This window comes from Patiria miniata, unplaced genomic scaffold, assembly GCF_015706575.1.
Source record: "Patiria miniata isolate m_02_andy unplaced genomic scaffold, ASM1570657v1 HiC_scaffold_5, whole genome shotgun sequence".
In the NCBI taxonomy this organism is placed as follows: Eukaryota; Metazoa; Echinodermata; class Asteroidea; order Valvatida; family Asterinidae; genus Patiria; species Patiria miniata.
The window spans coordinates 33972998-33988822 of NW_024037072.1; the positions used below are offsets into that span (position 1 = coordinate 33972998).

Sequence of the window (15825 nt, forward strand, 5' to 3'; positions counted from 1 at the left end):
CTGAAGCTTTTTTAACCAATATTGAAGAACTTGCTCGTTATTTATAGGCATGTGAGGGCACTGTTTTAATGTTACCCGAGCCGCAGACAAGGAAACTGCGTGCGTTGCATTCGCCACTCATGCATGATGCAAGAACAAACCCCAAAGAATCAAAGCGGCTTTGATGAAAGAATTTCACTTTGTTTCGCGGTTCAGTCTATCTTTCGCTTTACTAAATGTTCGTTGATAAGATTACAGTTTGGAAAGGCACTCGGCTTAAAGAAAGTTTTTTTTTAAAGAAGGATCATTTTTACCCGGAAACAATATGTAAAACAGCCTTTTATCCCACTTGACGAAATTTTAAATGGCCTTGACAATTCAAACGAGCAATTACTCTTTGATTTACAATTGTGAGATTTTGTCTTGTACTGCAACCAGGGAAACAACCAAATGAAAGATCTCGTAGAACGCCGGACAGTAGTACCATGAAATGAATTTGATAATTATTAAAATGGTATTCCATCAACATTTCATACTTCCTTTAATCGATTTAGTTAGCAAAATGTCCCATCTGGATCACCGCTAGCCAGCAGTAGTTTTTTTAGGTACTAGGATATAATGGGTCGTTATTTTGTGCATTTTTGTTTCGCAGTGCGATGTTTTCATCACACTTGTACGGCTAATCTGGAATAATTTCGGAAAAATAGTAATTCTGAAGTTATAACAATTGCCTACCATAGTACTTGCCTCGTGAGGGGATTCTTTATTTTTAGTTTACGTCATTCTATCTTGCCACGATGTACAGAAATTGGAACTTGTTGGTACCATGAAGTTCAGAGTTCAGACTCGGCGACAAAGACGCATTATATTTGAATGTGATCAATGCCTGACATTATTAAACTTGTGCATGTATTATGCAAAACTGACGATGCTTGACGACCATGGCCCGCACCGTGCTAGACTTGACCCAAGTCGGGATTCTGTATGCCGTTGATCATGGTCCGTGTTCCGTGTATGTATATAGTGCGCTGTCCGCGCTCATCAGTAGTGCGTCCTCATGCGCCGCCCCCGCTATGCCCTATGTGGATCGAGAACCCCGACTTGCCGGATCTGCCACACGTTTGTAAACAACCAACGAGCTCATCTACCGAAAATGGTAACGGCCAATCAAATTGCAGAAGTTTAGAAATAAATATATATCTTTAATAATGAGAGAACTTTGACCTTCGAGCGTGTAAATGAATGTACTCTAGGTACGTATACAACATCATTAGACCAAAAAAAAGACGGATCACGTTCTGTGAATCAAATTGCAGAACTTTTCTCCACCTATTTTGTTTGGCAACTGAGACCGAGTTGACTTGGGACCGAGTTGACCCCGACTGAGTTGGTTTCGAGTCAACTCGGTCCCAACCCAAGTCAGTTCGAGTCAACTCATTACCAAGTCAACTCGGTCCCATGTAAACTCGGTCCCATGTCAACTCGGTCCCAAATTAACTTGACGGGGGAGAAAATGCTCTAGCAAAGCACTACAGGGGCAAAAATCAAATTGTGCCATGTTATGGGGCCGTGCGTGCCATGTTAGGGTACATCAACAATACGCGTTAAAGTGGATGTCATAAACTGCGGATATCACGCCTTGCTGAGGTCACGCGTTTCCACACAAACCTGGGCTTATAGCACGGTGGTCACTTTTTCATTATTTTTTTATTCGTTGGAAAATAAAATAAATTACTGCATACGTTACTTAACGATGCCGTCATTTTGTGGGCACCGCTACCGCTTTGTGGGTAACCACTTTAACGGGTTTTGTTGATGTACCCTAACATGGCACGGCGCCTCTAACATGACGCAGTTTGATTTTCGCTCCCATGTAACAGTGCCTTGAGCAGTTTCCCCCAGCAAGTTGATGTGGGACCGAGTTGACTTGGGACCGAGTAGACCTGAGACCGAGTTAACGTGGTTCCGAGTTGACTTGGTAATGATTGACTCGAACTGACTCGGTCCCAAGTCATCTCGGTCATAGGTGCCAAACAAAATAAGTGGAGAAAGTTTCTGGAATTTGGTTCACAAAACGTGATCCGTCTTTTTTGTGCATGTAATTTTCCGTGGGTACCCTTTTGATGTACTTATTTGGCTTAATCATTGATTTCGAGGTTATACCGATTGTACCTCCCTTTATACTTGAAGCAGCGTGTTTTCCCGCCAGCGGCTGCCGCAGCAAGTCGCTCATTGCCCCGGGCGCTGTACTAGCGCCACCGTACACAGTCACGCTCGATGTATACGCGTAGAACCGTGCGATATATGGCCATCGTGACTAGTGTTGTGCATACCTAAATTCTCAGTTATTTTTTAAGAATCACCGACCTGAAATATAGTTTATATTAATAAAGACGAGGTTTTTATCACATTTGAGGGTCATTTTCGATGGCTTTAGTGGCGCAAATTAAAATAAATCAGACCCAAATACACAATACTATATGTTTTCTATAGCGATTGCGGTGCGGCGACCCCCACTCAATCCCACAATGCACTGCGGTAAACATTGCGTGACGTAATTAGTAAAGAGGATATATCAAAAATAACATTCTTTCATACGCATGATGCATAATGTTGTAACAGACGCTTTTTTTTCAAACGTCTATTACCTTGGTTAAAATGAACGAGTCTAAATGTTTGGCTACTTTGATTGGCGCACTGTTGGCATACATCATGCATAATCACGTAATGCATATGCAAATATGAATAACTACATATCACCGGGGGGGGGGGGGGGTCTTACTGGCTTATCCGTCAAGTCGGACTTACTGCACTGACATTGATGACATCACACACGTTGACGCCGGATCGCGGAACGGTATCCAGATGAGGGCGCCCTATATATTAGCTAAGGCCATTAATATTACGCGTATGGATTGAATTCTGAACAAAGCAAAGTACTCGTACGGATTGAACAAAGCAGAGTAAGTCCGACCTGGGTCAAGTCTAGCACCGTGCCAGACTGCGTACCGGTACCTGATAATATAAATCTACTTCCGCCACCGGCTTACACGCAATATGCTACGTGTGGTTTTCATTTGTTTCGATAGTCTGGTGAAATGGTGCCCTTTCTAATGCAGTTGGTGGTCTTCGTAGCACTGTGCTCCTTCTCCAAAGGTAACTCTAAAATGATACTGGTTTGGTTTAGTTGAGTATTGGAATGTACTGAATAACTGGCCATCTTTCAAGCAGCACATGGAGAACTTTGCCACCCATATGTGCAGAAAATCAAAGCCTGCATGCTCTGCGGTCACACACAACGGTGCATTGACCCGGCGAGCTGCATAGCCCCACTGCGTAGCCCGGACTATACATAAACAGCAGGTCGATCCTCGGAACAAAAGCGATGTCTGATTTGACAAGAAAAGTGCCCCTTGTTCTTCTCAACCAATCTAAACGGTTGTTACATGAATGGAAAGCTTATTGTGTTATCTTTCAGAAACCGTGCGAGGTAATTGTATGCGACCGGGTTCACACGTGTGCTGTTCGAAGAAGTAAACCCGCACCCTCAAAAATCGGGGAAATGTGCCGTGACCTCAATAGGAAACGCGAAAATTTCACTGAGTTCCCCGCTTTTCAATGAAAAAGTGCACATAATTATTCGCCTTTCATCATAAAGAAATTATATTCATGTGAAAGAGGAAAATCTGTATTTTGTGATGCGATGCGAGGAAGTAAGTTTAACCAACACACTTTCCGCATATTAACGAAAGTTTGCGCAGGGCGCCTAGACATGAGCCAGTCTTCCCACGTAAACAGAGCTCCACTAGTGGCGAGTGAGCAAATGCTCCCTAGTTCTCCATGTGATTTTAGGTGGAAAAATCATGTTTACCGCCCTACAAACTTCCTGTTCAATTTGTTTCTTTAAATTCTTTCCAATTACTCTAGGCGATATTAAAAAAAAAATGTTACATGAAGAGGCAGTTTTGAGTATACCTAGCTATTTTACCTAATTTGGGGGTGCTGAATCCGAAAATGATGGATACCAAGCTTGATTGCTAGTAGATTAAGCCTAATTTGCATAAATGGGTGTATTTTTATTATTTTATTTTTGTTAAGTTTATTTTGGTGATTCTACTTACACCTCCTGACTTCAATAGCATTTTCTAAAGGATATAAGTAGGGAGTCTAGTGGTTTGTGGCCGTATATCTAGAACCACGCAGAATTAGTCAATTTCAAACCGTGCCAATATGCATATGCATTTGTTAGATGAAAGTTAAATGAAAGTTCCTAGGGGTTTAAATCCCTGTTGTTTCAGGATTAAAGTTGAGCTCAACGATTGTATTCCACTTTATAAAAATCGATTTTACTACAATCCTTTAATCTTAAGCCTCTTAATTCTTTATTTCGGGAAAGTTGTCAGGAAAAGATCGATTTTTGGACCCATTTTTAGTTACGTTCAACATCATCCAATCATGTCCAGCAAAACCAGAAATAAATCAAAGACAAATTCGCAAAACAAATCACAAGTCAGATCACAGGTAACTGTTAATGGACAATGATGAAAACAGGGTGAGTAAAAAAAACCGAAACTCAAATGTTGGGACCATTGTTTTAGCAAAGTTCTGCATGTAGCACTTTCAAATCTAGAATATGAAAGCCCAATTCATAAGCTTTCTTTTAGTACAAGAATCATTCAAATCACTCATGTACTTTTTAAGTTACGGAGTTTTAAACACAAGCACCGTTTTAAAGTTTTGTCCACAGATCACAAAAAAAGGTGTGCGTTCTTTCAGCAAAACGAAAACAATTCACACACATCCTTATGTGATTTGTTTTCGTTTTGCTGAAAGAACACTGAACTTTTTGTGATCCGTGGACGGAACCTTAAAACGGCGGTTGTGTTTAAAATTCGGCGGTTGTGTTTAAACTTGAAAAGTACATGAGTGATTCGAATGATCCTTGTACTAAAAGAAAGCTTATGACTTGGGCTTTCATATTCTAGATTTGAAAATGCTACATGCAGAACTTCACTAAAACAATGGTCCCGCAAGGGCGGATCCAGGGGGGGGGGGCCAAAGGGGGCCATGGCCCCCCCCCCCCCCCCAAAACGAAACCAATTTTTTTTTTTTTTAATGTGACATCGCAATAAAGGCAGGCAATGAGTACACCACCATCTTTTCCTCAAAAAAAATTGGTTAAAGTGGTCAGAAATTGCCTCAGATCGCACCACAGAGCATCTAGAATCCAAAAAATTTTCGGGGCCCTCACGGGCCCCGAACCCCACGCCGTAATTTTTGAGACCCACTTTTTTGGGGGGGAACAAATTTTTTTTTGGCCCCCCCCAAAATTGTGTTCTGGATCCGCCCTTGTGGTCCCGACGTTTTTTTTTTACTCACCCTGTAGATTCATTTGAAAGGTTTGTCCCTGGACTTAAGATCATTTGACGGGAAAAATATTGCAACCTGACGCCACTTTTTTTCTTCATTTTATACACTTACACTAACACTTCAGGTGTGATGGGAATATAATATAGGCTTAAGCCTTTAAGACCCCATATTCTTTTTTTCACTTCAGTAGGAATCTAGCGTATTCTTGAATAGATTGATTGTTTTGGCATCCACTAGGGCCTACATGTGCTGGGAGACTGTTCCGCCACTTGTTGATTACCCGGAGAGAAAAAACCTTTTTTCCTGCAGTTCAGTCCCTTCTTCAGTGCTGGCTTGAACAATTTGTGTGACTGTGACCCATGAGCTGATTTGAATTCCTAGTGAATATAGCGATGCCTAGCTTCTTCAGTATACCTTCCTATCCATTGAGGACTTGAATATATTGATATATCTTCTCCATGAAGGTCATTCGTTGCACAAAATGATGATGAGACAGGAATCTGGGACCGAGAAACCTTTCCAATTTTGTTAGGAAATATATTTAGAAAATTTTCTCGACTCTCCATACACTTTGTGCACAATCGCAGAAGTGGCGTCATGTTTCAACATTTTTTTCCCCATTTGACCAACGATTGACTTGTGATATACCTTCTGAAATATGTGAAAGCTGTTTTTTTGGTCCTTCGTTTTCCCTACTGGTGCACCTGTCACAGCCATCGAGTCCAAGTGCAAGGACTATTATGACGGTATTGCCCACCACGTGGGCCTGTCCTGTCCATTGGAGCCGTCGTCCAATGCCATCTACTGCTGCGAGTCCACCAAGGGGCACTTACAGTCGTGCTGTATTGAAACTGAATGGCTGAATCAAAGGCCTAATTCAGGCCTGGATAAAAGTATCGACGATAGCATCACACCAGTTTACCTGAGGTATCTCTCTGCCTACTATTCTTACACATTATATCGATGTTATTCTAAGTTTAAACTGCTCTTAAAATTTGCTGTTGTTTCTAATAAACATTCCACGTTTAAGGCAAAGCATGATCACTGAGAACGGCCTGGATGTGATTTCCCTACAAAAATGGAAGCGTGTTTTGGGTGGATGTGATATTGGAGCTGGAATGTGATTTTGGAAGGGATTACCCAAAATCACATCCGAGCCGGAAAATCACAGCCAGGATTATGTCCAAGATCACATCCTGTGTCAGCGCCTTTCCAAAATCACGTCCTGACCACTTAACCAAAATAACATCCAGTGTACTGGGCCCTACCCAATATCACATCGTATTTTCACAACTCTCCAAAATCACATCCAGGATTAAAGGGAATATACAATATTTGCAAACATCGGAAAACAAAACTACCAAATTTTTACGTAATACCTTACTAGGATGTTGGTAAATGACAGTCTTAAGCATCCTGTAAAATTATGGCACCTGGTGTGCAGTCGTTATAAATTTCCAACGGTGGTCAATGGAAAAACCTAACTGTTTTTAACTACTGCTCCAAATTTACCATTTTTTCAGTCCAAACTTTGTTTGCCATTGTTACATGTTTATGAATGGGTGCAGGCCAGCTAGACTGGTTCCCTTACCCTACACAGTTCCAGCATCTATAAATTGGTCCATTTCATCTTTATTGGAGTCAGGGAACCAGACTACTTGAACATTTTTGTTTTTCTTGGTTGTTCCAGTATTTCGAATACAAAACCTCAAACATGTCAGTGTGACAATACCGGATCTATTATACTTACCCCTGAAATAGGTCATTTCTGAAAATTACAGCAAAAGCCAATGATGTACATTTTTTTTTCCTTTAAGTCATAACCCGAATGTCACATCCTGGTTGTCCCACTAGTCCAAAATCACATTTGTCAAAGGAGATTAGTTAATAACAGGCTCTCTGTTATTCAATATCACATCCTTGTGGTCTAGCACTGGAGGTGATATTGGGATTCATGTCTTGATGTGCCATTTTGGAGAGGTGTGAGAACACGATGAGATTTTGGGTAAGGCCCAGTACATGGATGTGATTTTGGTTAAGTGGCCAGACAGTGGATGTGATTTTGGCAAGGTGCTAACACAAGATGTGATCTTGGACTTCAACGACTTTATCTCGGATGTGATTTTGGTGGTGTGGATGTGATATTTAGTAATCTCTACCAAAATCACATCCAAGCGAGTCATCTTTACATTTTTGTAGAGAAATCACATCCGGGTCGTTCAAGTGGAAGTTAGTGGTTCAAAATGTACACGTATTTGTTGGAGCTGAAGAATGGGATTTATATGGAACATTTTCATGAGCTGGTTTTAGACTTGAGGGAGACAAATTTGTACATACATTAGTGGAGGTTTCAAAAAAATAGGGACGTAATGGATATTTCTTTGTTAAATATAGGCTGATTATGCAAAGTGTTGTCCCTAGTGACGTGACACATGTGACGTCAGATATCACATTAACGGGAATGTACAGCATTTGCTTTTGCTGCAATTTTCAGAAATTAATGGATTTGGAGGATTAGTATGCTATAGCAAATACTGTTAAGCTGACTTGTTTCACGTTTTGGGCTTGTTTATGCTGGAAAAACCAAGAAAACCAATCATTTTCTTGTAGTCTGGTTCCCCGACCCCACTTTAGATGAAACGGAGAAACGTAAAGACTTTTGGGAATTGTAAGGTCAAAGAATCACTCTAGCAGGTTTGTACCCCTTTACATGTGTGTAATCTATTGCAAAGAAAATGCGGCATAATTAAATATGAAAAATAGGAGCAGTTTTTGAAAAAAAGCCAGTTTTTCCAACGCTGGTCGGCCGACCAGCGTTGGAAAAATACAGTTTTTCTTGAAAATGTCAGCACACCAGGAGCCACGATTTTACACGATGCTTTAGAATGTCAATCCCTAACAATTCAGTAAGGTATTTTGTGATAATTTGGTCATTTCGTTTTTTTGATGTTTGCAAATGTTGTATCTTCCCTTTAATAAAACCTAATTCGTCTCATAATATAGCTGTCATTTTATATCCATAAAACAAATCTATATCTCTTTTATCATTTGATTTGTCGGAGAGCAGGAACAAGTTTATTAGAAGAAAGGAGAGTATAAGATCAAAGTATATTCATTCTCACTGATGTTCTTTGCTTGTCTGTTTTTCTTCAGCCCCTATTTGTATTTGAGCGTTCCAGTTGCATTGATCCTTGTCGGTCTAATTGTTGGTATTGCGTCTAAAGTCGTTCGTTGTAAAACCTGTGCTGCCAACACGAACTCAACAATAGGTGAGTTTTTCATGTGTCTCTTTGGCAGAAGGCCTACCTCACACAAATCGTAAACGGAAAGAAAAAGATGGATAAATAACGTGCGTTAAACTAATTGATTTCTTTCATTTAGCCTGAAAATGAGTGACTGTAAATGTAGAGAATTTGGTTTGAAACTACAGGGTAAGGACGAAAATTCAGTGTGTTTATTGCCACATTGAGCAACTTCGTACATACAAGGTGAATAAAAAAAAAAGCGGAACCCAATCCCCCAAAAATTGTAGTCCGTATTAAAAAAAAATGTAGCAACAAAAACAATAATGATTGGAAAGTCAATTTCATAATTTTTAGATGAAAAATTACTGACAATGCTTAATCCGTTCAAAAATATCACCATTTAAACGCAATGACCCTAAAACCTGTTTCTTACACAAACAGATATTGTGTATTCTGACTGTAGGGAACAACAAAGTAAATGACACTTAATGAGTACTGAGTAATGAGAAAATGAGTATTTGTTTCAACAACTGTCAACAACTGTAGTAAAATGAGTATTTGTTTCAACAACTGTCAACAACTGTAGTACACACTATCTTTATTAACAACCCTGGTTAGGCAAACATTATGAATTATAAAAAAACAACTTCTTCTTTTTTAAGACGGGCCTTCAAAAGGACTTTGTTGAACTTTTTTAACTTTTAAACTGAGGTTTTATCGCTGGTGATGTTTGAAGACAATTATGAAGACGATTCTTTAAAATCGCATTTTTTGACGAAAGAGGTTTTAGTGTGATTATGTTTAAATGGTGATAGTCTTTAAAAGGACTGAGCAATTTCAGTGTTTTTTCCATCTAAAAGTAGCTTATGAAATTGGCTTTTCAGTTATTATTATTTTTGGTGCTCTATTTTTTTAAATATGAAATATATTTTTGGGAGTTTGCGTTCCGCTCTTTTTTACTCACCCTATTTTTTACGGCAAGCAATCGGTATAGGGCCAGCCAAATGCACAGGAAATTGAACACTGCGACAAGGGCATTTTAATATCCCTGCAACTTGTGACGTGGACTTGTGATTGATTTGAGATGAATTAATTTACAATTGGGTTAGCTTGATTACAAAAGAGTGGATATCTCATGAGGGCGATTATAAATGGTGCACTGCCGACATCTTTGAGATGTGATACTATTGTTCAACAGGAATACTCATTAGTAGACCTCTTGCTTTAATTATGAATGATCAATATTGCTGTTGAATGCAATCAGCCTATTCAGTTCTGATGAAGCTTGAATTGTTTCCAGATACCGTATCCTTTCTTCTTCGCTCTGCAGCTACAACATGTACCGTTTTAGAAGTCACAGGGCCCACCTGTACTCATGGTCCGTACCAACTGATCGACAACCCACCTAGCTACCCCGTTACACCCTCAACTAGGTTGGGCCGTCCGCAGTTGGAGTATAATGCAAGCAAATGATTTGCTTAAAAGGCTGGTATTTCAACGCTAGGCCTACAGATCTTAAGCCTCTTGGCTAATACTGAACTGAAATCATATTACATCAAGACAGCTAGAAACATTGCTTTAGGAAAAATAGTGCATTCGTCTGTTTTGATGGAATAAGTTCAGGTATGTTTTAAAAAATAGACTCAGACAAACGCAATGTACACGCATGTGTATTATAGTAATGGTTTACACGGTAAAGTTGATGATTTTAGGATGCACTCGACCTCACCTGAGATTTCATATGAACAGTTTATTTCAAAACGCGATATTTATCCATTTGAAAAAAGGTGGGAAATTTGCACTGTTATAAAACTTTGAAAAATAAAAAGAATAGAACCACTGATTCTAAACTTCATATTTTTTTTTAACGTGTTCTCAGATTGCGTTTAAGTATACAACAGCAGTTGAAACTTACTTTAAGCAACCAGGAGAGGGCGGGATTCTTAAAGGGAACAAAATGGCGCTTATCGCGTTTTTGGAAATGGAGCCTCCATATTCAATTTTCATCGAAATTGCACGATGAGACATCAAACGTTACTGTAATAGGCTTTTATGTTTTTCTACATTTTTTCAAAGCTCGTTCCCCCCCCAAAAAAAAAACAACCAATCGGCAGGATTTTGGCCGTGTTGAGCATGAACTTGATTCGCGTTGGTATGTTAAAATTTGAACGCCCGTTGGTATACCAAGAACTGTTCACGAGATTGAGCTCTTCAAGAACACCAAATCTGTAAAGGTTTATACTCTCACAACGCTGGTTAAAATGTTGTTGGTTAAAATTGAACCAACGTTGTGTAAAATTGTCCAATTTTGCCCAACGTTTGCCCAACGTTGGGCATATTTTGCCCAACGTTGGAAAAATTTGGCAATTTCACACAACGTTGGTTAAAATTTTAACCAACTTTTTTAACCAACACAATTTTAAACAGCGTTTTCAGGTTTAAATGGTTTATTTTTTTTTATTTAGAAAATGTCATTACATTTTTGTACTCAGTTTTAATTAATCGCCTTGTTTGTGGTCAAAAGGTAATTTTAAAACTTTAAAAAACCCAACAATTTGTAGAAGACCTTGCTTAATTGTCTTCATTTACCTTTGATGAATTACCAGTCTCAGCTAAATCACTGTTCTTGAAGTTCATATGTAAATAAAACTATAGAAATACAGACTCTTCCTTTTCCAAATGGACACTAAGATCGTTATTAAATTTGATGCATTAGATTTTGTTCTACAAACTGACAAATTTCATTAATTATAATTGTTGCACTGAACCTGAGTACTTTTATGAAATGTGTTTAGACTTTTATGTATATTTGATTCTTTATTTGATATAAACACACATCTTTGTAACGAAATTAATCTGCATGTTGTGAAAAGAAACTTTGGCGTCTCTAAAAAAAGGCTAGTTGTCTTTTTGTAAATGCTAAAATCTTTCTTACAGTCATCTGAAAGATATGCTGGTTTAAAGTTTGAAAAGTTTACTTTAAGTTTCTCTTTTCGTCTAAATTAAGTGAAAAGTGAACTCTTGTAACCAACCGAATTCGCCAGCTGCGAATTCATTTGTGTAGGCTACTTACAAATGTTTAAATAGTTTGAAGTAACTTGTAAAGTCTTCTTATGAATGTATATATAACTACCGCCCTTCTAGGAGCTCTCCTTATTTGGGATTAGGAATTAGAGTTGGCATAAGGCGAACACGTGAATGCCTGTGCTTAGTTGAGCGTTAGGGCGTGGTGCAGCTCGAAATTCAAGACAGTCACTCCTGTACTTGCCGTCCTGAGAGAAGGACCGACGTAGAGCGCTGTTCTTTCTCCGTTCTTTGCGTTTCCTGACTTCAGCCACATCACCTTTTCTTCCATTACAACTGTTGCTATTACTTTGGTACCTCATTATGAAGCCTCGCCAAGCCGTATCTGGCTTCTGACGGCTCCTGTTTGTGCATAAGTACCTTCCGGTGAGCTCAATTTCAAAGCGAATTTTTCTAATGTAAGTATGTATGTTTTAGTGACTGTATTTAAGTATTTTCATAATTAACATTGCCAATATAATTATGATGCCTCCATATTGCATTATTATGGCTAATTAATATCTTCATTGCTGTATGCCAAATAACCTCATTTTACAAATAAAGTTGGTTATTTAAGGTGTCGTTATTTTTTGTATAGTGCAAACTGTAGATAATTTTCTTATGAAAAATAACAAATGTTCACACGTACTTGTATAGATTAGTGTCAATGATAATTTCATTTCTGTAATCCATATCTGTGGCAATTGCTGTGGTAGCTGTTACTTGAGACGATACCTACCAGTCAATCACTCCCTGGCAGGTACATAATCGCTAATTGTTCATATTTGCAGAAAATTATAAGATTGGCATTGCGTATTTTCCGGGTATTTTACCTCACATTAACTCTACATTAGGTTTTTTGAAGAAGGCTTCTTCAATTTAAAATTTCCTGTTTATTGATACATAATACATTTTTGTTTGGACATAATATGTTTTATGTTTGGACAATATGCTGATTTTAATATTTCAAGTGCCTCGCATGTTCATGTTCTGTTGTCATATTGAAATCATGCAACTTTACGAATTGATCAACATGACCGCTTTGATATCATTTTGCAATTGTTATATTGTACATAATATTGCCGCCTTACTTTCCTACTCAGAGCAAGTGATATCAATGTTTTGTAATTATAAACAGACTTCCTTGATATCTGGTAGCCTTGTTGTTCCCCTCGTAGCCTAATATACCCCTCGTAGCCTTGTTTTTCTCCTGGTAATTTCCCCATATATTTAGTCAGCAAAATATCTGGATCACCGCTAACCACCAGTGGTAGTGTGGAAAATAAATTGCCCGGATGAATATTTATGGGCGTTTATTTTGCGCAACTTTGTTTCGCGGTGCGATGTGCTACTTCGTCAATTTTCATCACACCTATGAATATCAAAACCCAAAACCTCAAAAAAGTCAGTGTAACTATATTTGCTATATATTTCCAATCCCCAATTCCATCCATTTCTGAAAATTACAGCAAAAGCAAATGATGTATATTCCCTTTATGCACGTGAAGTGTCGACGTTGGGTAAAACACACCATCCCATGTACTTCAAGTACACCATATGATACATGACTGGCAATTTCCTAACACCTCATGCACTTGAGCTTCCCTTTTGTGTTGTTGCAAATATAGCCTCAACTGCCTCAGTTACCTTTGAAGTGCCTCAAGTGTTCATGATTTTGGGACAAAAATGTGCTATAGAGCACAGGTGCATGAGGTGCATTCAGTTTTTACATGTAACTCTAAAATCCTTTCGCAGCCAGCAGGCACACGTGCAGCGACTACCAGGACAAGTACGGCAACTACCAATCGGGCCTGTCCTGTTCTGTATCGGGCTTACCCGACCGGACCTACTGCTGTGAGTCCAGCTATTTGCAGTATTGCTGCACCGAAACTGAATGGCAGGATCAAAGCCCGGCCATCCCCGATGAGACCAATTACTCAAGGTATCTCTGTTCCCATTGCACATTCTATTCATGTTATCTATTGAACTGCTCGAAAAAGAGCATCCATGCATTTAACAAAGCATATTACTACTTGGCTTTGTCATCATGATAAATATAAGAGGAAGTTAGCTGACTGTGGTTCATAATGTACACGTTTTTGTTATGGCAGCGACAGAAGGTGTTTAAACTTTAGGGAGACAAATCTGTATATACATATTAATTGAGGCATATAGAAAAAATAGGGAGATAAGGAATCGTTGTTTTTATAAATATGCAAAGTATTGTCCATAGTGACGTGACAAATGCTGACGTCATATCTCACATGAATATTTATAATTCTGATTCGTCTCGTATAGCTGTCATTTTTTATCCACAAAACAAATAATCTATTTTATCATTTGATTTGTCAATAAGCAGGAACAAGTTGATCAGAAGAAAGGAAAGTAAAGTTCAAAGTATATTCATTTAGATCGATCTTCTTTGCTGGTTTGTTTTCCTCATCAGCAATTACACGCATTATTGGGCGATCGGTGGTGGAATGGTGATCTTCATCGCCTTGATCATTCTGGCCGCGATAAGAGTCACTCTAACTCGAAGACGGGCTGCTGTCGTCGTAACCTCAAGAAGAGGTGAGATTTCAATCTGCCTCCATGAGGCCTACCTCACATAAATTGCGACAAAACCTGAACGAACTATGTGCTTAATTAACTTGTAAGACCTAGCCTTAAAATGAGCGACTGTAACTGAGAATTTGGTTTAAGACTATAGGGTTATACCTGGGCTGGGAAAACTATAGGTGTGTTTGTTGCCACACATTGAGCTAGTTCGTACACAGTTTACGGCAACCAATCGATTGGCCCAGCCAAATCATCTTCATATCATCTTTATCAATTGAACAGTATGCGAACTGTGACGACGACATTTGTTTTGTTAACGTTTATGTACCGTGGACTTGTGACTTGATTTGTGATGAATTAATACGATTGGCTTGATTACAAACGAGTGTACATCACCTGAGGGCGATTATAGATGGTTTGCACTGCTTGCGGCCATCTGTGAGGTGTGTGCTTCTACTTAACAGGGACAGACCTCTTGGGCATCCATTGTTAATGAATCGGCATATAAACAAAGCACACCTCCAATATGGCAGCTGAATGCAATCAGTCTATTCAGATGAAGCGGAAATACTTTCTAATCTGTTATTCCTCTGTTCTCGACCCGCAGTTACAGCACCCACGTCTGTAGTCACAGTGTCCACCGGCAATCCAGCCACCAGGGTTGGTCCGTATCAACAGTTCGAGAACCCACCCAGCTATACCCCCAACTAGGTTGGGCAGTCCGCAGTTGGAGTCATGCAAGCAAATGCTTAATGCTTTACCTAAAAGGCTGGTATTTTAACGCTAGGCCTACATATCTTAAGCCTCTTGGCTTTACTGAACTCATTTTAATCAAGACAGGTAAGGTGGAAACACTGCTTTAGGAAAATAGTGTATGAGTGTTTTGCTGGAATAAGTTCAGTTTTTTTTAATAATTTTACTCAGACAAACTCAATGTACACGCGTGTGTATTATATATTAATGGTTTACATTATAAAGTTGACGATTTTAGTATGCACTCAACCTCACCTGACATTTCTTATGAAGAATTTATTTCCAAAACGCGACATAATATCCATTTGAAAAAAGGTGGGAAATTTGCAATGTAATGAAACTTTGAAGAATAAAAACAATAGCACCACTGATTCCAAACTTTATTTTTTAAGCTTCAATGTCTTCTCATATTGTGTTTATTTTGACAGCCGTTGAAATTGATTTTGAAAAACCAGGAGAGGGCGGGGTTCCTAAAGGGAACAAAATGGCGCTTATCGCGTTTTTGGAAATGGAGCCTCCATATTCAACTGTCATTGAAATTGCATGATAAGACATCAAATGTTATTGTAATAGGCTCTTATATTAAAAACAAACCTAAGCGTTAGGATTTTGGTCTATGGTGAGCATGAACTTGATTTTTCGTTGGTATGTGAACATGTGAGCGTTCGTTCGTATAACAAGAATTTTTCACGAGATTGAGCTCTTCAAGAACACCAAATCTGTCAAGGCTTAGTGTGACAAAAAAAAACAACTTTGAGCGAAGTTTTAATTTTATAGTTTATTTGGTGGTTTTTTTTCTTCGATTTAGAAAATGTCATAACATTTTTGTACTCAGTTCTTATTAATCGCCTTTTTT

General features: G+C 38.8%; 1 protein-coding gene across 2 annotated transcripts; it reads left to right on the forward strand.

Moving 5' to 3' along the window:
• Positions 1 to 2797: 2797 nt before the first annotated feature.
• LOC119741852 lies at positions 2798 to 15609 on the forward strand. Of its 2 annotated transcripts, none has more exons than XM_038217765.1 (4): positions 2798 to 3135; positions 13413 to 13599; positions 14104 to 14228; positions 14824 to 15609. In XM_038217765.1, exons 1-4 carry the CDS (start codon positions 3078 to 3080, stop codon positions 14925 to 14927), a joined length of 474 nt encoding a protein of 157 aa, XP_038073693.1. In that variant the 5' UTR covers positions 2798 to 3077; the 3' UTR covers positions 14928 to 15609. The 2 variants fall into 2 exon arrangements, with proteins under 2 accessions (XP_038073693.1, XP_038073692.1); XM_038217764.1 differs by lacking the exons at positions 13413 to 13599; positions 14104 to 14228; positions 14824 to 15609 and adding exons at positions 6063 to 6276; positions 8503 to 8618; positions 9925 to 12963.
• The last annotated feature ends 216 nt before the right edge of the window (positions 15610 to 15825 follow it).

Bases quoted from the DNA above. Each gene is read 5' to 3' on its own strand.
- LOC119741852 (XM_038217764.1), top strand. From the start codon at position 3,078: ATGGTGCCCTTTCTAATGCAGTTGGTGGTCTTCGTAGCACTGTGCTCC. The intron at 6,277-8,502 runs GTATCTCTCTGC...GTTTTTCTTCAG, and splicing joins ATCACACCAGTTTACCTGAG to CCCCTATTTGTATTTGAGCG. The intron at 8,619-9,924 runs GTGAGTTTTTCA...TTCGCTCTGCAG, and splicing joins CAACACGAACTCAACAATAG to CTACAACATGTACCGTTTTA.